Raw genomic sequence first — 22,028 nt, forward strand, 5'->3', positions numbered from 1 at the left:
GGCGAGTTTTTTTCGGATGGCAGAAGGTGTATAATGTACTACAGTGTAGCACCTTTGTGCAGTGTGAGCAGGATGTTTCATCCTGCAGGGCTCTTATAGATATAAGGACATTCTACATGGGATCACGTGACATAATTACCACTAGAATCAATCAAGATGAATTGCACGTCAGCACACGTTCACGGTTTTTCCTTAGTTGATGCTGTCCAAGCCCTCTTGAGCAATAGATGGATCTTGTTCAATGCAGTGAAATCTCCTTGTTGCTTTCAATCGCAAAAAGGGAGACATGACTGAGTTTGAGAATTGCAACAACAGTGCATCCAATATGTATCTGCCTGGCTGTGCTTACTATGTGTCTCCATCGGATTTTTCAACCAAGTCCTCGTTTTTGTCTCAGTCCTCCTCCTGCCCAATGACTTTTTCCTATTCATCCAATTTATCTCATGTGCAACCTGTGAGGGAAGTGGCATTCAGGGAGTATGGATTGGAACGCAGTAAGTGGCAGTACAGGGGCAGTTACCCCTCGTATTACCCCAGTGATGATGTGATGCACAGGGACCTCATCCAGCCCTCGAACAGGAGATCGGATATGTTATTCAAGTCGGATTCAGTCTGCAATCACCATGGATCTTCCACTACTCCCTCTAACTTCTACAGCACAGTGGGAAGGAATGGGATCCTTCCACAGGGCTTTGACCAGTTTTATGATACGACCCAAGCATCAACATACCAGATGGAAGTGGAGGATCAGTCGACAAAATCTGAGCTGAAAACTACAAACCCCGCCAGTAAAACCATTTCTTCCCAGGACAAGAAAGTGACAAACGAAAATAGCCCCGACTCGTCCCCTTCTGGGGAGGTAGCAACAGAGAAGAGCAACAGCTCAGGTAGGCATCAAATGGGGGCAAGAGTACAAGGCCAACACTTTGTCAGGCTAGGTTTTATGTGCGATTTTATAAGCATTCAAGGGTTTTATATATCCTATAAGGGTTCCTTTAGCGTTGTAAAGCGTGTTTACGACAGGGAACTAATTTAAGATGATCTTTTGTTGAACATGTTCCTTTTGTGTTATCAAAAGATACGGTGGACATTTTAGAATTCCTAAAGCAATGATGTTCTTTATATGTGGGGGTAAAAACCTGCATTTATTCACGTAAATATATATATATTTATATACGTATAGTTTCTATCACACAGCTATACAAAATGTATCAACACATTTAATTCATTTATTTTAATGTTCGTGTGATTCACTATCTAATTTTATTCATATTACAATTCACATATACACTAATAAATATATATATTTTTACACATATTAATTATATTTTAGGATTTTACCTTATTTGACAACTTTTTACCAAGCAAGTTAATTCACAGCGCTATAGCAACGATCCTATTATGTATTCATTTGCTTTTTAAAATTATATATGACAGCTTCCCAACGACTTAGGAAAAAAAGATGCCCCTACAGCAAGTATCAAATCAGAGAGCTGGAGCGGGAGTTTTTCTTCAATGTATACATCAACAAGGAGAAGAGGTTACAACTGTCCAGGATGCTGAACCTCACTGACCGCCAAGTGAAAATCTGGTTCCAGAACCGAAGGATGAAAGAAAAGAAACTCAATAGGGATCGACTTCAGTATTTTACCGGAAACCCTCTGTTTTGAAATGGGACTGCACACAAGGATAACTACTTTAAATTTATTTGGAACTTGAAATATCTTGAGAGGATTTCCAAATCTCTGGAGGATGCCTTCTTGGTAAGGAAAGGCTCTTGAAAACGTCACTTACTGATTACAGCCAATGGTGTGTTTTTTCCTCAATCTATAACACTGATTATACAGTATTAGACTGACTTAAACATGTAGGATTGACTTTCACGTACAGTGACTATTATGACTACAGTAAACCTTTACGTAAAATATGAAATAACTAAGTGAATTTAACGTTTCAATATATATATATATATATATATATATATATATATATATGTATGTGTGTGTATATACATACATATAGTGTTTTGTTTATGCACGAAAATTGTTCTCTCGTGACAACGTGTTTATAGTAAAATGGCGTTATCTTGGATCAATTGCATGAGATTCGATGTCTGAAAGATCGTTTGGTATCTATGTCAGGCATATATTGCATTATATAACCCCTTTATGTATATATTTATTAATTTTCAATATTATTTTTTACCAACGCAAACACATTTTGTATGAATTTACAGTTCAAGCTGTTAAACTATCCATGGAAATATGTCGATTTTGAAAAATGATAGTTGGATATAGCAGAAAATAAAATACATATAAAAGTGAGAGAATTAATTAGGTGCTTAAATATCAAATTCTAAACCAAAATGTATAGAATAGGTATCTGCCAATGCATTTAAGCCTTCTTCCTACATAAAAACTATTTTAAAAGCAATTTTGATGGAACAAAATGACATTTGGTGTTTTAGATTCCCCTCTGCTTTTGTAGGATCAAAAGTGACGGATCTGGGAAATCTGTTTATTTTGTTGCCTGAAGAATTTGGTTGAATTTTTTCCTCCTTTACTCTTTATATGCGTGACCTACTGGGCTGTTTACAAAACCTTGAACTGTCTAGACAACACAATAAAAACAGTGGTTGTAAGGACCATAATTGGCCTATATTATACACCTTCTGGTGGGCTAAAAGAGATTTCCGCAAAGTGCAATAAAGGAGAAGTGAGAAAGGAGGCTGGTTCCTTCAATGGCACTTAGTGGGCGTTATTATCTTGGCACAAAGTAAAGTTAGACAGGGACTAAGAAACAGACCTACCAAAAGGAACCTAGAACAAAGGATGAAAAATATATACTGTTTTTAGAAAAAGAAGAAAAGAAAATTGCTTCAATTTAGACAAAATACTAAGCATTTGCCTTTGAACTTCCAAAACGTCAAGGTCACCCATCACCTTTCACCTCCCGGAATAATTAAGTGTATTAAAGATCTCCTATTATTTTTTTTTGTGCTACCACCCACAAACATACATTAAAATATCTAGAACAGGAAAACTAGATTAAGTAACAGGAACTATAAATCAATTTATATAAAAAAGGAAGGACAAATACATTTTTTTCCTATATTATACATTATATTTCACAACATATTTTTTAGAATAGTACCTGATTATGTTTTTTTATTTGAAACCAAATTAAGATTTTATTTGATGCTTTGAAGTTCAACTGTAAATTACAGAATTAGATTATTTTAATATCCCTTTAAAGTGTATAGCACATGAAAATCTCACGGTATTACAGGAGGCAACTGGATGATATTCCAGTATATTTTTAAACAATATTAAATGCAATAACGAGCTTTAATTTTTAGTTGTTAGTAACAACAATATGATGATATTTTTACAAGGGTGCCATCGTAATCTGTAATATAAAAAATCTTGTTTTCTCTTTAAGAACCCTTTGACAAATATAGGAAGGTATACTATATTCATAAAGAATATTCAAAAAGTCTAAATTAATGTGGTGTCTAAGCAAACAGGTTAGTGTGATACAACCAGAAACAATGCTAGTTTACATATTGAATGTGTTGTATTATTAACATCCACTAGAGGGCGACTGTTGTACTGGAAATGATTGTTACGAGAGTGTTCATATCTGAGCTTTACCAATAAATTAGGAATCAAGTCGCATAAGGATTCTAGATTTTTCTCTGGACCAATAGCCGCTTGAATTATTGCTGACATAATTTATAGGTAGCCTTATCACATTCAAAATGATTTCCATGCAAGCACTGAAAAATATAATATGCCTGATAAACAAATATAATTTTAAGCGTTCGGGGCTCTAGAAGGATAACACATAAAGTTAACACCACTAGCCTAATTATTCTTAATATATTTAATGCTTTTGTTTTTTTCTACATTATTAAGACACATCATTAAGAAATGGGGATTACAGAGTTAGCTGCAGGGAGCCTTTTTGTGCAAGCAGCCTACATAGTTGAAAGCTAACACCAAATTTGAAGGTTTATAATCAGCTTTTCCGTGGACACACCACTCTTATGCTAAGGTATTTATGACCAGATACGCCGGAGGCTGGAAAACACTAAGGACATAAAGCAGACAATGTGTGTGTGTGTGTGCGTATAAATATATAGATAGATATCGATATATATATATATAGATATCTATATATATAGATATAGATATATATATATATATATATATATATATATCTATATCTATATATATATATCTATATATATATATATACATATATCGTATCTCATTTACTCTTCCACTGCCTGTCCGCTTTCCAGATATACATGATAGTATTTGTTGATTTCCAGATTGTTTCGTTACAAATATGTAATTCTAACAAGCAAACGAATCTTTTAAAGACAGCAAAAAGCCAGTTTTGTTAGAAATAAATCTGAAATGTTATCAAAATTGGTTTAGTAAGTAAAAGCATTACTTAGGGGACGAATATAGAAAGCACATTACGTGTTTTGCTGCAGAAATTAAGATTAGAGCGTTTAAAATAAAATAGATGAATGTATAATTAAAATTATAAAATAAAATAAAATAATTTACTTACAGGATAATTTAAATGATTACACATTTTAAATTACACACACACACACACATATATATATATATACACACACACACACATATATATTATACCCTCTAACATATTCTAAAAGTAGAAAGTAATAATTCTCATTATTAAGATTGGTTCATTTAATATCGACATCATTATCTTTACAGAATAATACTTAATATTGTCACTTTTGAGAGGCTGCATGCTACTGCACCTATATCATTTGTCTTAAAGTACAATCTACTGTTCTGAGTGGAATCCATTCGCGAGGATTTCTGTTTCGATGCTGGTACAATCTTCTACTGATCAATAGGGAAAGGAATAAATAGAAAAAGTGTGCAAATGAATATATTTAATTTATAATTCAAATTGAATGTGATATCCTATTCGGATCCAGATTGAGCAATTATTCTATACAGGGATCGTCTGGCAATGTATCTTGCCATAAGATTTTTTAATGACTCCTTATCTGGAATAGAATGGGATGACTACAAAATCATTAAATGGGTTTTCCTTACAATTCAGAGGCTGTATGTAAAATAATATGCTTCTAGTTCCACGAGATTACAACAGTATTATCTTCTTGACGAATCCATTACCTTTATATCTTAACACCTAGGTTTAAACACACCAAAATTCCGTGGATATAGGGAAAGCATCACAACCCATTTGACATCAAAGTGTGTATCTTAAATTGTCAATGATCATTATGTTTTTCTATCTATCTATCTATCTATCTATCTATCTATCTATCTATCTATCTATCTATCTATCTATCTATCCATCCACCCATCCACCCATCCATCTTATGTGTTTATGAATATGTACACACAATACCTATTTCCCTAAATATACTCAATTTCATATGAATCCACGCACTCTTATGTGTGTGTTGTGTTATAGACACGCACATGCAAGCAAAAACGGGCTTGCAGAACATAGCTTTGTTAAGACATCTTAATTACAAATGTAGCTTACATGGCATTGTCACATTTCGTTGTGTATATGTTTTCAGGTTTCATTAAGTATTTAACAAAATCCCACTTAAAAAAAATTAGGCTGGTGTCACTGAATGTTGGGCCACTAAATTGTAAATATTGTTTTTTCAATTTCATTTAAACTGTTAAGTATTTGTAAAAAGTGCTGTTCTCAGGAAAGAAACGCGCAAATCACACATTTGTTCTTGTCTTATGGAGTTTACCAACACGTATAATTCGGTTGCTTGAGCTTATTCTACATAAGGAGAGAGAATGCTTGGTAATTACACATTCTAACCTCTGTGTTACAGATATCTAAAGAAACAGTCTAGCTATTGTTGGATACTATCTTCTGAAAAGGAAGGATGCAGATGTTCATAGCATTTTGTAAACTAGCGAATTGCAACAAATGTGCCATATGACAAATAAATACAATTTTCAAATGAATGTCATGTTGTTTGGAATGATTTGCTTTAATGCACCCTTTAGAGGTATTAATATAACATTTCTTAAGGATTACCACTAGCTTAGTTGCTGAACTTTACAAAGTACTTTTGTAGCATATTCATATTCATATTCATGAGAGGAAAATATTTTTTTTAACTTAAATGCTATTGCTAGCGTTCATTAAATAGTTCTTCTGATGTCCTGCTTAAGCAGCATAGCACACATTTAAATCCGTTATTCTGTATTCTTGCTGGGCTTCTTTCGAAAATATTCCTTAAAGTTTTATATGTTAAAGTCTAACACCAGCTATTTAACAACCCTGAAAACAGGCTTTGCAAAAGAAGCTGTAAATGTCATTGGCTCTTAACCTGACAATGATGTTGTATTTGAACAGCTGTGAGAGGGTTTCATTTTATCAAAGGTCTGTCTCATTGCCACAGAACCAGACATTTTATTGTTTTAACTGCATAGGAAATAAAAATGCCTGCAAAAAGGGGACTTAAAAGAGCAATGGGATTTGTAATTTGCAAAAATCCTAAACTGTTTGAAATGAACCTCAAATGGGCATGAGAGCTACCAACTTTTTATCTCCAATTTTGAACACAAATTTACCAAAATGTGTGTTGGCGTATGGTGCTAAAAAGTAGAATTATCGTGTAATCAAAACCTAATAAACCACCCAGAAATTACATATTATGACATTGTGACAAACAACTATTCAATTTAAAACTGTAACAAAAGGGATGTAAAATTGAAGCACTGTCCATTACTCTGGTAGGCTATAAGGATATTATTAATCAACAACTTGAGTTAAAACAAAGTTTGACCTTTTTGGTTACCCTCATTAATAAAAATACATGGTATAATTTTCAGTAATTCATGATGCCAACACCATTATGATAAATTCCCCCTATGAATCTTTCCTTTTTCTAAGTTTCGATTGATTTCATAATAAAATATCTCCCTGTGTGTGGCAACAAAGGGTATAATTCTTAAAAAAGCAACAGTAGCAAGAAAAATCACTAAGTATCTCAAGAATGCAAATGAGTTAAGTATTGATCTTGCCTGATACTTTGTAATCTGTGTTAATACATCCCAGAACCTTTTGTACCTGCAGTTTGTCAGGAATAAATGCTTTTATGAATCCCATAAAATCACATTTTCCCTTGCTTGATTAGAATGACACTTAACAAAAATTCCCGTTTATGAACACTCTGTTGTCCTAAAGCACAAATGTATTTGATTACAAACATCTCATATACACCAAGGATCTTTTCGGGAAAGACTGTCTCACCAAAGTCTCTTTCTTTAATTTGTTTCAAAAGCATTAGAAAACCATGAGGTCCCCGGAATATAGATCATTAAAAAGATTTACGTTGAGATTTTTTTTCAGGGTTTGGTGTGTGCGCACACTTACAGACATGTATCTGTTTTTTCTGTTATGTAAAAACAGCAATGAGTTGTCAATATTTCAATGCAAAATGATTATTGTTTTGTTGTATACATAAAAAAATAAGCTTAAATCAGCGCAGTGCGCCAGGTTTGCCATAGAACACTTGGACAGCATTTTCGCTGTAACGTTGTAGATGTCGCTGTTCACCATGCTTGAGCTGCAAGCCAGGCTGCCCAAGGACCATGTGACCTGCAGGGAGGTAGAGGCTGAAGGCCATTTTCAAATCTCATTGGCTTACTTGTCATGTGGCTGTGCAGAGGCATCCACAATTACACAGGGAATGTTTTCCTAGAGATGTCAGCCTACAAAGGACACAATCTCTCTTCTTCAAATTCCTCCCCAAAATGTCCTTTCCAAACAGCTCTCCTGCTGCAAATACTTTTTTAGTAGATTCTTTGATCAGTGCCTGTAGAAGTGACAGTTTCTATTCTAACAACGCCAGCATGTATATGCAACCTAGCTCAGACATTGGGACTTATGGGATGCAAACCTGTGGACTCCTACCATCACTGGCAAAAAGAGAAGTCAATCACCAAAATATGGGTATGAATGTACATCCCTATATACCTCAAGTAGACAATTGGACAGATCCGAACAGGTCTTGCCGAATAGAGCAACCTGTTACACAGCAAATCCCCACTTGTTCATTTCCTACAAATATTAAGGAGGAAACCAATTGCTGTATGTATTCTGATAAGAGATCAAAAGTAATTCCTGCAGATGTACCTTCATATCAGAGACTGGTCTCTGACAACTGTCCTGTTGAAAACTCTGAGGTTCCTGTCCCAGGATATTTTAGGCTGAGCCAGACCTACGCCAGTGGAAAACCCCAAGAGTACAATAATAACCAAGAAAGCAGTTCATCCCTAATGTTACAGCTAAACCCTCGCGGCTCCTCCAAATCGCAGATATCTTCACAACTACAGATGGACAAAAAAATGAATGAAAATTCGACCAGCCAAGACTCATCGAAAGTGTCTCCAGTAGAAAGTCCAGACTCCAAGACTACATTGCAGGAGGACAGGAGTTGCTTAGCTGAGGTGTCTGTGTCCAGTCCAGAAATACAAGAAAAAGAAAGTAAAGGTGGGTATTATACAGATGCATTTAAGTAGTTGCATGCTGATGCCTGGGGACCCCAGGATCATAAAAGTCGCTATTTGAATGTATTTGGGAATTTAAAAAATTCCGTCTGCCCCGAAAATAATAAAAAAACATTGAACATTCCCATATAGGTTTACAGTAAAATCAACATGTGAATCATTAACTTTAGGCACATGATCAGCACACTAAATAAAAAGGTAATTAAAAATGGTGTGCCTGAGGACAATCCGTTAAAGGGGAATTACTAAATATACAGTACCATTTGCAGACAATATCCTTAAAAAAGTAATCGGTCACATTGGATATGCTGGTTATCATTTCAATCATTAAATTCAGAAAACAACCTTAGGGGCTCATGATATGAAAATCTAGATTATGAGTCAGGATTTATTGATTTGTATTACATTTTGAAAAATGCCACTTTAAATATTTCCTCAAATCTTATTATTGTTTCGTCATTGAGTGTGTCATTGATACACTCACCTCCAAAAAAGAAGTAACCAAAAATTATAGTCCTCTCCTTTATTTTAACGTTTTTTTTTCTTTAAATCATGCATTTACTATTCATTATCACAGATAATGGAATAGCAATTTACACCAAAATGGGCAATTACCATATTTTCATAGATAACTAACTAGAAATATCATATGAAACAATATTGTAAGATTATTTTTTTTCATTCACAAATATCATGCATTGTAGTGATGAAATACACACATAGACACACCATATTAATATATAACATTTACACGTTATGAACAATATGCCAAATAATATATATATATCTGTAATCTAATACAGTGTGATTGATTTTGATATATCTGCGAATGTTGAGGTAAGACAGAAACTTGAAATAGTATATATATATATCTATATATATATATATAGATATATATATATTATATCTATTTATCTATATACATTACATATATATACATATATTGATTGTGTGCATATATATATATATATATATAGATAGATAGATAGATAGATAGATAGATAGATAGATAGATAGATAGATATAGATGTATATAGATAGATAGATAGATATAGATGTATATAGATATATCTATATATACATAGATATATATAGATAGATCTATATCTATCTATATATATATCTATATATATCTATATAAATATAGATAGATATAGATCTATATAAATATACTATATATAGTATATATAGGCTAATAGTCTTGTGTTTCTAGCTCAACACTCAGTACAGATGTATATATATGCAAATACTACACACACTATATAATATATATTATATATAAATAAGTGAGTGCATGACAGATCGATTCATGTCCAAACACACACACACATATATGTGTGTGAGTGTGTGCGTGTAACATTTGCATATATTCATCTGTACTGAGTGTAGAAATACATAAATACATAAATATTAGCCTATACATTTATATGATTGTGTGCGAATATATTATTTGTGTGTATGTTTGTATAGGTATATGATAGACAGACTATATAGGAATATATTCGCTATCTACTTACTTATCTACTTATAATGTTGCAGGAATTTTCTGACTAGGATAAGTCTGAATGAGAAAGTCAAACAATTTCCTTTAAGGTTCATTGTCAAGTCTGCACATTTTAGAAGTTTAAGACCATTTTCTTTGTTTTCTTTTTTCTTGCTTTTTACTTTTTTTTTATTTCTTTTTACTATTATGGTAGAAGAAATCAAGTCTGATACCCCAACAAGCAATTGGTTAACAGCAAAGAGTGGCAGAAAGAAGAGGTGCCCCTACACTAAGCATCAGACACTGGAGTTAGAAAAAGAATTCTTGTTTAATATGTATCTGACGCGAGAGCGCCGCCTAGAGATCAGTAAGAGTGTGAATCTCACTGACCGGCAGGTCAAGATCTGGTTTCAAAATCGCAGAATGAAGCTAAAGAAGATGAGCAGAGAAAATCGAATCCGTGAATTAACCGCGAATCTGACTTTTTCTTAAAATCACCCGCTTGACATTAAACGTTTGACAAAATTATCAGCCATTGCTAAAAGCAGGGGAGACATTGAGACCATTTCAGAACCATTTCTGTGATCTAGAATGTGATTCCTTCTCATTTTTTAGTGCTGCAAGTGTCAATATGTACTTCCATGAGTATATAAATAATAAAAAAAAAACTCTAGCACATGTAAATTATTTTCTTCACCGTATGGCAGGGTAAATATGATGAAAGTTTGTAATTTGGTCTTAACTTATTCAACATATCCAAGCAAATGTGACTCTTTTTCATGTTTTTTTACATATGAATAATAATGGCATTTTAGTGTGCTACTTCATGGACTTTGGCATTTTAAACTTCATGAGTACCTTTACTGACTTTAGGGGAAAAAAGCACATTTTCTGTAATCGAGACTGTGTTCGTAGTGGTGTAGTTTGCTGGGCTTGTACCCCTAGTGCTACTCAAGTTCTTGTGATATGTGGTATACGTGCTCTCAGCCAGCGATGTCCCTACTGTGCATGTTATGTTATGCATGTATGATGCAATAAACTGTCTAAACGTTTTCCCCCCTGTTCCTTTCATTTTTTTTCTATAAAGGCATACCTATACAACCGTTTTGTGACATTATTTTAAGTATTAGACTTGTTGGCACGTATTACAGGTTAGATGCTAACAATAATATTATATGCAAAATATTTCATTTATCAGTTTCAGTCATTTGCAGCCCGTTTACAGGTAACTAATATGTAATCTGATGTGTGCATTGTAACCCAAGAACAAGACCATCCTAGGTGAAGGTAAGTCTTATTTATCTATAGCTATTATTTTATTTATAACAATATGCAGATAAAATTAAGCACTATACGTGTATGTATATATATGTATATATATATATATATATATATATATATATATATATATATATATATATATATATAAACATACATATATATATATGTATATATAGATATAGATATATATATATACCCACATACAAGTCTTTATAAATAATGAAGTACCTGCATCTGTTTAAGCTATCCTATATAAAATACGATACATTTGACTCTATAGCTATTTATTATTTATCTATCTATTTATCTATCAATCTATCTATCTTTTTGTCTATCTATCCATCCACCCAACAATCTATAAGTTTTTTTATGTCAATTTTATGTGTCTGAAGTATGACCTTTTTGTATATATAAATGTAATCGTTTACAAGCGCATGCTTTTTTGATACTTGTTTATATGGGTTTAGATTAATGAATGGTACCACTGCAATAGATGTTAGTATACAACAAAACACAACTTTTTTGTATTAATTGTCATATAATGGAGGCTCTGCAATAATTCATTGCGGAGTTAAAATCATAGATCATAGGTTATAACATATCTATAACATTAAAATATGTTTCCACACTGAGTAACGCACTTTAGAGGAGATGGATTTGATTCCTGTAGATGCCTTACCATTTGTGATCGCAGAGAATACTGTCCTTATTTTTTCATTTCAGTTTCCTGAGAGTAAAATGGCAGTTTATGACAGCGGTGCATACAGTTTCTCTAGCCCTAAACTAAACGCTTTTTATTTCAGGAAACAACCTCAATTAACTGTGTCTTCCTGCAAATGCTCCCAATCTCACTTAACAAGCTAACATTTCTTTATTGCTGGACACCTTCAGAATGCTCCTCCCCAGCATTTTATACCACAGTAAAGTGACTTCAAACAAAAACCTTTCTTTTATTTTAATAAAGAATCATTTCTGTTCAGAATCATTCATCTAAGATTGAGGATACATTTGTGGTTAAATATGAATTTGTAAAGAAAGAGAGAGAAATGTAAATATGTGTATACATTGTATAAATGCATGCCTCATATTGTGTTATGTGTATGTATGATATATATATAGATAGATAGATAGATAGATAGATATAGATATAGGGTCCACCAGCAGATAGGTTTTTTAATGTTCTCTCAGTCCATTTTATTATAGGGCATATTAATGTATAATCAAATGCACCTCATAAACATTTTATTGAAACTCGTAAAAATCATGATAGTTCGTCTCCACCTGTTTTTAAAAACACTTTGAAGGTTTTATGCATTTCACACATTAAGGCTGGGATGGCCTCTGCTACGTAAATATGGACTGTTACTGAACGCTTTAGAACAAAACAACGTGCTGTCCCTGTGACTTTCCTTGTTTGTGGCTAGTAAAACAAGTTTTATATCCACAGGTCAATAATGTGAACATGCCTTCTCTAGTTCTCTAGCGTGGGTCCCTACAGTTTAAAGGGCAATTAAACAAATTCAGCAAAGTGATTAAAAATGAATGGCAGGAGGAATTGAAGGGACTGGAAGAAATAGTCCCAGATAGCCAGGGCTTTACGCTTTTACAAGCAAACTGAGCCTTTGCGCACAAAGGTGGGATCAGCGATATCCCCCTTCTGTGTCATTCCCACTCGGGTTTTAGTTACTCTTATTTTTAATTGTATGTGTTTTTAATCACATCAGCCCCGTTAAGCGGATTGATTTACTCAGTATTGGTAAATATGATCACGTGGAGCCCACAACCAATGGATGGAGGTTGCAGTCTGCAAAATACTATGATTGTTCTCAGGGAGGGTATTACATACAGTTAAGAGTGTAACCTTTTATATGAGTAAGAGGGGAGGCTAAAATGTCGTCAAGTGGTACCATAAGTAACTACTATGTGGATTCTCTCATAGGACATGAGAACGAAGAGGTCTACGGGGGTAGATTTTCCCAGGGAGGAGGTCACACAACGACCTCTAGGCCACCAGGTGTTGGAGACAGTTCAGATTTTTCCTCTTGTAGCTTTGCGTCAAAATCCAACGTGTTCCCCACATCTTGGTCCACGGTGCACCCACAGCCCTCTGCAGGGATGACTGGGATCTATCATCCGTACGTGGGCCAGTCCCACCTTGCGGCAGAGAATAGCAGATACACGGTGCGTTCGTGGCTGGAGCCCATCTCCAGCACTGCGACCTCCTTCTCTGGATTCCACAGCAACGGGCGCAACTACGGCATCAAGCCTGAAAGCGCACCCAAAAGGACCGAGTGCTCCTCGTTTGACTCCCATGGGATCAGCCTCCCAAATTACACTTGCAACTCCTTTCCAGAAAGCACAGACAAGGAGCCTGCTAAGGAACATGCTGCCACTGAGGATCCAAATAACAGCGAGTTAAAGGAGGAAAAACAGCCCCAGCAGCCCCAGCAGCCCCAGCAACAACAGCAACTTGATCCAAGTAAGTAAAAGAGAGAGAGAAAATAAATTTACTCTTTGATTTATTGCCTAAACCTGCGAGACTCTAAATGTGAAAAACTGATAGTTTTACTAACCTATAAAACCGTCTAGACGCCTAGCACATAGCCCAAGCAAGCAACAAGAAGCTATAAAATTATTCTATTCCTCACATAAGCACCTAAGATCAAGTTATCATTAGAACTGTAAGCTCTCTCGGTGCATTAGGAATCCTTTTAGGATAATTCTGACTAAAAGTGGTGTAAACAGGTAGCCCTTGATTAGAATCGAGTATGGACTGTATTTTAATGTACGCTCCCTCTTGTTTCTTTTCTAGATAATCCTGCAGCAAACTGGATTCATGCTCGTTCCACTCGAAAGAAGCGTTGTCCTTATACAAAGTATCAGACTCTGGAACTGGAGAAAGAATTTCTTTTTAATATGTACCTTACCCGGGATCGTCGCTATGAAGTAGCTCGAATCTTAAACCTCACTGAAAGACAGGTAAAAATCTGGTTTCAGAACCGAAGAATGAAAATGAAAAAAATGAACAAGGAGAAAGGAAATAAAGAACAATAACATATCTGAAAATGCACTAAATTCTTTCTGTAATTTTTGGGACATGTATATATATTCAGGTCTTTTGGCTTAGATGTGAATGTGTTATGTGTATTTTGGAAACCCAGTTTTCATGTCAGTGCGCATTTGGAATTGCGTAATTTTGAATTGTTTCTTTTGAATATTATTGTAAATGCACGTTGGGTTTTACAGGTAGGTAGTTTGAGACGTTTTATAAATGAAGTTAGTATAGCTAAAGTAACTAAGATTGAAGTTTCAGTAGCGCTGCTTTGAGTGTATGGCGAAAGAACTACTTGAATCCAGACTCACCCCGTAGATACTGAATATAAAAAATAAAATGTATGGACTCCATGTGTCAAAACACTTAATGCATTCTTGTGACGTTAGTAAATTAAATAAATATATATATATTTTTTTTTATTATTTACGGAACTTTTTTTTCAAATGGCCTAGAATTTCGTTTAACAAAACGTGTGCTCTTTATTTTATTAAACGGATCACTATTTGGTAATTTGGTAAAGGAAATCATCACACACACACACACATATATATCTACATATATATATATATATATATATATATATATATATATGTAGATATATATATATATATTAGCTAAACTCGTTTGGAAACCAATAATGTTGAGCAATCCACTATTGCAGACTCCGCATGTGTGCATCCTTTATGTGCAAACGAATGTAAGTTTAGTGTTTAGATACTAGGTGTATAATCTATATATATATGTATAAAAAAAAACAATACATGGTTAAGTATGAGACAGGGACCTTTGGATATGTAGTACTGTTGAATCTGGTTTTGTATACAAATTGTTTGAATGAAAATAATTATCTGTCCACAGTGCTATGATAGTGTATACTTTTCCACTTGCATGGGTGTAAATGGAATATAAATACACTATGCAGGGGAAGACGTTTTGCTTACCAAGTCATATATCGTTTTCATCCAATATTTAACGAATTGGTTCTCCCGCTGTTTTCCGTTTTATGTTGTGCTCAGATAATTTCCGTACCCCCACTAACAATGCGTATATGTAAAAAGTTTGTAAAATTCACAAACGAACCAAGCACTGAAGTGTTGATAAATAAATATAATTTATGTTTACATTTTATGTTAGTGTATATGCCTATGTTTGGACAATCCGATCAAATGTAATATAAGGAAATTATTAAAGCGTATGTCCTTGTTAAAAATTTGTTGCATTTGTATTGGAGGCTCATCCATTGTCTATTCCTTTTCTGTTCTTTTAAAACAGGAAGTACTAGGGTATAATAAAGTAATTTGGATGGCTAGACGTCTGGATTTAATGATTTTATGGCGTAGTATGGCGTTTTTCTTTGAAAGTGGTTTATTTTGATGTTTCTGTTGCTTTAAAACAAAATTCCAAAAATGTAGCCTATTCTATGACTGGTCAATGGCTGCATAGGCTTAAAAAAAACTACTAACCACAACATGCTCAATGTGTGATATTTTGGGATAACCGAAATTCATAGAAAAGTTGTAGCCCTTCCAACTAAATGTGAGAAATAATTGGAATAATGTGGAAAATTCTAATTCACTCTCTTATTCTTTGGCTTTTGGACAATAGGCAGTGTGGGATTTCTAAATATAAAAAAGTAGTTTAAGTAGTTTAAAATGTAAATGTATTTTTTGAAAGGTCTTTGTTTCATATACCGATACAATCAACCAGAATTCATTGTGTTTTTCGAAATGTATTTATTATATCTACTTAAGTATAATTTTACTCAGTATTAGGTTCTCTTAATTTAGAATAACAATCTATAATTTCATTTATTTAAAAAGTGTACGCAATATCAGCAGACTATTCTAAGGATATTTTTAGAAACTAAAAAAATTGCCTTTGAATTTAACCATGCACTCTTATTCAGAAATTTGGGCTGGTATGCCACCCCATGCAGAGTGCACAATATCAAGGTGATGAGAAATGGCGTCTGGATTATACCCAGCATCTGAATGAAAAACGAATTTTTACAAAATACTGTGACATACGGCTTCTAGAGTTGTCATTTAAATGTTCAGTGAATGGCTAGATCTGTACCGTTATTCTTGTTATCCTAGAACAAGTCATAATATCAATTGCTACGAAATAAACATTTATGGTAAAATAAACAAATTTATAGTATGACCTAACTGCATGTAACCACTAGGTAGCGCTCATGCTCCATTTGTTTGAAAGTGAAGCTGTCATAATGACATTGTCTTTAAGCCTTGTGCAGTATAGTTAATCTATCAATGTAATATATATTTCATATAAATGGAAATAGAATGAAAATATGTCAGACTAAATGAGCACAAGTTAACTAAATAATACAGTATATAAGGGCTAATGTAAAAAAAAACGCCCAAACTCAAAAAAAACTTGTTTTTTTTTAGCTTTTTAAAATGTTCATATTTATGATTTTATTTTCAGTGAGAACGTACACTGCTGTACACAGTCTCTCTTTTGTTTATGGATAACAGCTATGCTATAGATATGTAGATACATACATCGATAGACTGGCACCCTTTAATAGTCCAAAAAGTACACACATTTGTTCAGCCATAAATTTTCATTATTGAGCTAATATGCTTTGTATCAAACCAAATGTGCAGCGTTTTTTCCGTATATACACAATCCGAGAGGAAGTCACATTGTTTCGGAAAGAATGGTGGATGAATTAAATGTGCAATGAAACAGAATACAAACCTGCAGTTGTATGTGTCACTAAACAACTTTTATTAGCTCTGTTGGCAATTTCACTTTAAAAAAAAATGACAATTATGATACATTATCTGTCGGTCTATTTACCCACCTATCTATCCATCTATACCAACCATCTACGTAAAATAAAAATAAAACTATCTACATTAGGTCACATCTGTCATGTCAATCGATACATTAAATATGTTCCCATCCCATTGATGGTCATAACACAAAATATAATAAATAAAATATAACCTGGTATGCCTCCCCAAATAACAAAAACCCTAAACTAAACTAAAATGTGATCTAATGTAATTTCACGCTTGGTTTTTGTATATGGTTCCGAACCTTCTTTAGCCTTTTCCATTTGCAGTGTTTCAGTATTCCATCAAGGGTGAAATGATGGGAAATGTATTCCTGGACATGATTTCTATTTAGCATCAATTAACCTGCAGGTTCCAGCCATGCGTTCAAACGAGTCAAGGGTAAATGTTCATTTCATTGCAAATAACTTTCTGAGTGCACATAGTTTATTTTAAAGCCGAATCAACCAAAAAAAAGCAATCCCAACAGACATACACACTATAAGTTAAAAAATATGATTTTAGTGACCTCACGTAGACCTCATACACCAAAAATGAACTAAATGCGAAAAACCCACTGTATTGTTTTAATTAAAAATGAGATCCTAGATAATTATCCGCAGCCCAGAGCGAAATGGCGTATGTATCCTCTGCTGTGTAATGCGGTTACTTCGCTCTGTTGATTTCTAGAATGTAATTTATCCCTCCGCTTGCTATCTACCTTCAATCTCTCCCACTACTCACTGGTTTCTGAAATATTTTCACATCTCTGATGGGGGTTGTTTAATGCCTCGGGAGGGGTAAATGGAAACTGTAGCCAAAGACTGTCTGAACTATATGAAGTTTTTTTTGTGTGTGTGATGTTTGCCTAATAGGAAATGGCAAAAGCAGTGAGGCAAGTCATATGTGAGGCATATTATTCCATAGTGATCAGCTCAGTGCAGAGGGCTTCCACATTGCACCATGACTAGTGCTACTTCAGGGCTGTAGGGAAAAGGGCAGTTACTTTTTTGTTCAGCCTTCTCTGTGCTGTGTTTTGATCTAGCCCAGATGAGCTCCTTTTTTGTCAATCCTCTGTACTCCAAGTACAAAGCAGCAGATGCCATAAATTCGGGTTACTACGACTGCCATTTTGGCCAAGATGTTAGCAGCAGACACCCTCTGGTCTATAGCACCAGTCCAGGTCTCCAGCACCCTAATCAGGACCTTTACCATCCGGGGAATCCAGCAGCCATCACGAACCCTGCAGGCTATCAGCAGGCTCCTTTTGGGATTACGTGTCATGGTGACCCCACTAAATTTTACGGATACGATAACTTACAGAGACAGCAGATTTTTACGACACATCAAGAGGCCGAGCTGGTCCAATATCCTGACTGTAAATCGTCCAGTGGCAATATTGGAGAGATTCCAGAGCACTTAAATCAGAACTCTTCTGCTTCTCAAATGTTTCCTTGGATGAGACCACAAGGTTGGGCGTAGTAAAAATCTTTAAACTTACCATGTATCTCGGACAGGAATAATAAAAACACAGTAAGGTCTCCAAGTTTCTTAACTTGTCTTCCCAAACCTTATTCACAGATCTAGATATCTCATGTGATCCCAGAAGCCTAAGTTGTTAAAACATCACATCTGGATCCTAAATGTTTACAGCACATGTAAAAAAATATATATAATTCTGCACATACACTCCTGTCTGCCTCTTAAAATTGTACAGGACTTTTAAAGTGAGTGTACTTTTATCTACCTAGTTCAGTTTAAAACTCGTCCTGATCTATTTACACTGGTTGCCTGTTAATGTATTAGATGCTTTTAATTTGTTTTTTTTTTATGGCAACTCTACTTCCATAGAATGCTAAACTCTATTAACTATCACAAACGTCTATTATCTGTTTACTTTCTATGTACTTTCATGTTTCCTTAACCATGCTAAAAATAATACAGACTTCAAAAGTAATGAATTATTTTACAGCTTAATATGTCAAGTTTATGCTAAATTGCACGGTCTTCCTCTGTTGAAGCAGAAGAGGGTTTGCATTCAAAAATATTATTTATTTTGTACACCAATGGAGATGTCCTAAATTATATGTACTTAAATTTATAAAGCATGATATGATCTCACAAGCTTAACAGACACACAGAAATCGAAATATTGTGTTTGTTGTTTTTCATTTTTTGTAATTTAGGGTGAACAGGGTGGTTTAGTTTGCGTGGGTAATTTTATGCCCATGTTGTTGGGGTAGTTAGTGGACTACTAGGTTGTGCAGTCTCCTGGTCCCCCCTTGTTGTAGGCTGATGAGGGTCTAAGAGCTGTGCCTCTCTGTTTTGTTTTGATTAGTAGCGCCCGGCCGAAGGAGAGGAAGACAAACTTACAGCCGTTTTCAGACACTAGAATTGGAGAAGGAATTCCTCTTTAACCCCTACCTAACACGAAAGAGGAGGATCGAGGTGTCTCATGGACTAGGACTTTCTGAGAGGCAAGTAAAAATCTGGTTTCAGAACAGGAGGATGAAATGGAAAAAAGAAAATAACAAAGACAAGTTTCCAATCTCATCACAAGAAGGGAAGGAAGAAGACGACAAAAAGAATGAAAACGATGGGGTGGAAGAAGACAGAGGGTGCATTAACTGATTCGATTATTGTTTATCATCAACAACTCTTTTTTTAAATGGTTGTTAAGCTAAACATAACCCATTCTGCACAGATTGAAACTACCTAAAATGGAGCTGAACCTCTAGCAGATCGTTGTTTTGGACTACAATTCCAATCACTCCAAGCCAGTCTAAAGCGATAGCAATCGGCGCACCCAGTGTGCAAAAGTTAGGAAATCTCTCCAGAACTAGGACATTCGTTTTAAGACACGCGTGTTTAAGCCTATGCACACAATTTACACGAGGAATTAAAAATACTTTACGAATCTTCTTATAACAATGATTTTTATATATTGGTGAATCTACCAGATTTTTGAATCGAATGTTGTGCACTTAATATTTTATAGTTAAATACATAGAATTAAATTATGAGAATTATGTTTTAATCATTTTTTTAATGAGAGAATAATTTTAAAGCAATGATAAAGCAAACTCACACTATATGTTTTAAATGAGATCAGATAAATAATGTTATTTAAAAAGTATATTGATATTTTCAATATATTAGTCTTAATTTGCAAATCGCAAAATGTATCACGTACCAAGCCACATCCAGATACTTCTGAATGGTCGGCATGGTGTTTGGATAAAATAGTTTCTTTTTATAAAGCCAGTGATTTGATTATATATTTATTCTGATGTGAATATTCTCCTCTCTATGCAATTATGTATTGCATTTTAATGCCAAAAATTTTACAATTTTTATAATTATAATAACACTATGCAATAACTTTAAAACTAAGGAATATTTAGCAGTTTCTCTAAAATAGAAATGTTTGTCAAATTAAATCAGCACATCAGAAACGTATTTATCAGCGCACACTATAGCTCCAACTGAATTTGTTAAGATGTAACAAGGCTATGTCAAGCTACAATAAGATGTACGTGTAAATACATTTTTACACCCACCTGTATATTTTTTTGTCTCTGGAATTAATAATAATAACTACGATAAAAACGATAACAATGATTTTCCAGTATTTATTTTTGTTAATGTTTTTGCTTTTTATGAACAATCACTGTAATTAGAATAAATTAGTAATATGTTTTTCAGGTAATCTGATAAAGCACACTTCTAAAATACAATCCTGTGTCAATGTGTGTTTAATTCTTAGAATAATGGTCACCTCTACATCTAGGTGTCAGAATGCTTGATATATTTTAGCGCAAAGTACTCAGGTTTAACAATATTGGATCTCATGATACAATGAAATAAGCATCCACATTAGGAAATGTATATTATTCAATCTTCAGAAGAATGTAAAAGATTGAGGCTTAATTGAGAATACAGCAACAGAACCTTGTTTTTATGAGCAGGCCTTGTGAAGACCCTCAGTCATGTATTTTGTATGAGTGTGCCAGATCCTGTGTGAGACAATTACAGAAAAAGTCTCACAGAGTCAGATGTGTTCAATGACATTGAAACAGGAAGCAAGAGACATCAATGGTTACTGATTGAAGTCACAGTTGCAATTAAACCTCCGGTATAATAGGCAAATATCGAACCTCACAGCACAGTGATTTTATAAGGGGTAATCCAAGTATATTGCCCACCAAGAATTCTGCACTGGATGGGCGTGTACGCAGGGGATCTAGGGAGACAAAGGGAGAACAGGAAGACTCACAGGTAATAAAACCGAGTCCATCTCTCTAGTCATCTATCAGACACTTCTGTCTGTAAGTGTGTGTAAGTGTACATGTATGTGAATAAGCACATCTGTATCTATCTAACAATGTGTAGTCCATAAGTCCAGAAGTAAAATTATTTGGTTTTATACATTTTTACTTTATAGGTACTTTATACCTAGAAACAAAAAATGTCAGTTCTAAACGTTTTCAACAAATTAACTATCCATAATCATACATAAATAAAATGTCAATGTACATTATACTGTGTATATATAAATATATATATATATATATGTTTGTTGCATGTGTATAAGTAAACACACAAACACACACATACACATATATGTATAGACAATATATATATATATATATATATATATATATATATATATATATATATATATAGATTACTGTTATAGCACTCGGTGTCCTTGTGCATTCAAAAAATATATCAATACATTTTGCTATAACACCATTCAATGATTCGAGTTTATTCAATAGCACAATTATTTTTAACCGTTTTGTGGTTTTCAGACACCTATGAATATATAAATGTAC

General features: G+C 34.0%; 4 protein-coding genes across 6 annotated transcripts; all 4 read left to right on the forward strand.

The window, feature by feature from the left end:
• Window positions 1-2,650, forward strand: HOXD11 (homeobox D11). Its single transcript, XM_053471365.1, has 2 exons — window positions 1-887; window positions 1,438-2,650. Exons 1-2 carry the CDS (start codon window positions 287-289, stop codon window positions 1,668-1,670), a joined length of 834 nt encoding a protein of 277 aa, XP_053327340.1. The 5' UTR covers window positions 1-286; the 3' UTR covers window positions 1,671-2,650.
• Window positions 2,651-7,692: 5,042 nt separating this feature from the next.
• HOXD10 (homeobox D10) lies at window positions 7,693-11,153 on the forward strand. Of its 2 annotated transcripts, none has more exons than XM_053471361.1 (2): window positions 7,693-8,550; window positions 10,265-11,153. In XM_053471361.1, the coding sequence occupies exons 1-2, from the start codon at window positions 7,812-7,814 to the stop codon at window positions 10,540-10,542; spliced, it is 1,017 nt and encodes a 338-aa protein (XP_053327336.1). In that variant the 5' UTR covers window positions 7,693-7,811; the 3' UTR covers window positions 10,543-11,153. The 2 variants fall into 2 exon arrangements, with proteins under 2 accessions (XP_053327336.1, XP_053327335.1); XM_053471360.1 differs by having other exon boundaries at window positions 7,797-8,550; window positions 10,268-11,153.
• Window positions 11,154-13,040: 1,887 nt separating this feature from the next.
• On the forward strand, window positions 13,041-15,241 carry HOXD9 (homeobox D9). Its single transcript, XM_053471367.1, has 2 exons — window positions 13,041-13,810; window positions 14,144-15,241. The coding sequence occupies exons 1-2, from the start codon at window positions 13,222-13,224 to the stop codon at window positions 14,383-14,385; spliced, it is 831 nt and encodes a 276-aa protein (XP_053327342.1). The 5' UTR covers window positions 13,041-13,221; the 3' UTR covers window positions 14,386-15,241.
• A 2,889-nt stretch (window positions 15,242-18,130) lies between these two features.
• On the forward strand, window positions 18,131-20,921 carry HOXD8 (homeobox D8). Of its 2 annotated transcripts, none has more exons than XM_053471368.1 (2): window positions 18,131-18,661; window positions 19,529-20,921. In XM_053471368.1, the coding sequence occupies exons 1-2, from the start codon at window positions 18,241-18,243 to the stop codon at window positions 19,819-19,821; spliced, it is 714 nt and encodes a 237-aa protein (XP_053327343.1). In that variant the 5' UTR covers window positions 18,131-18,240; the 3' UTR covers window positions 19,822-20,921. The 2 variants fall into 2 exon arrangements, with proteins under 2 accessions (XP_053327343.1, XP_053327344.1); XM_053471369.1 differs by having other exon boundaries at window positions 19,532-20,921.
• The last annotated feature ends 1,107 nt before the right edge of the window (window positions 20,922-22,028 follow it).

The sequence above is a fragment of the Spea bombifrons genome, chromosome 7 (assembly GCF_027358695.1).
Source record: "Spea bombifrons isolate aSpeBom1 chromosome 7, aSpeBom1.2.pri, whole genome shotgun sequence".
Taxonomy (NCBI): Eukaryota; Metazoa; Chordata; class Amphibia; order Anura; family Pelobatidae; genus Spea; species Spea bombifrons.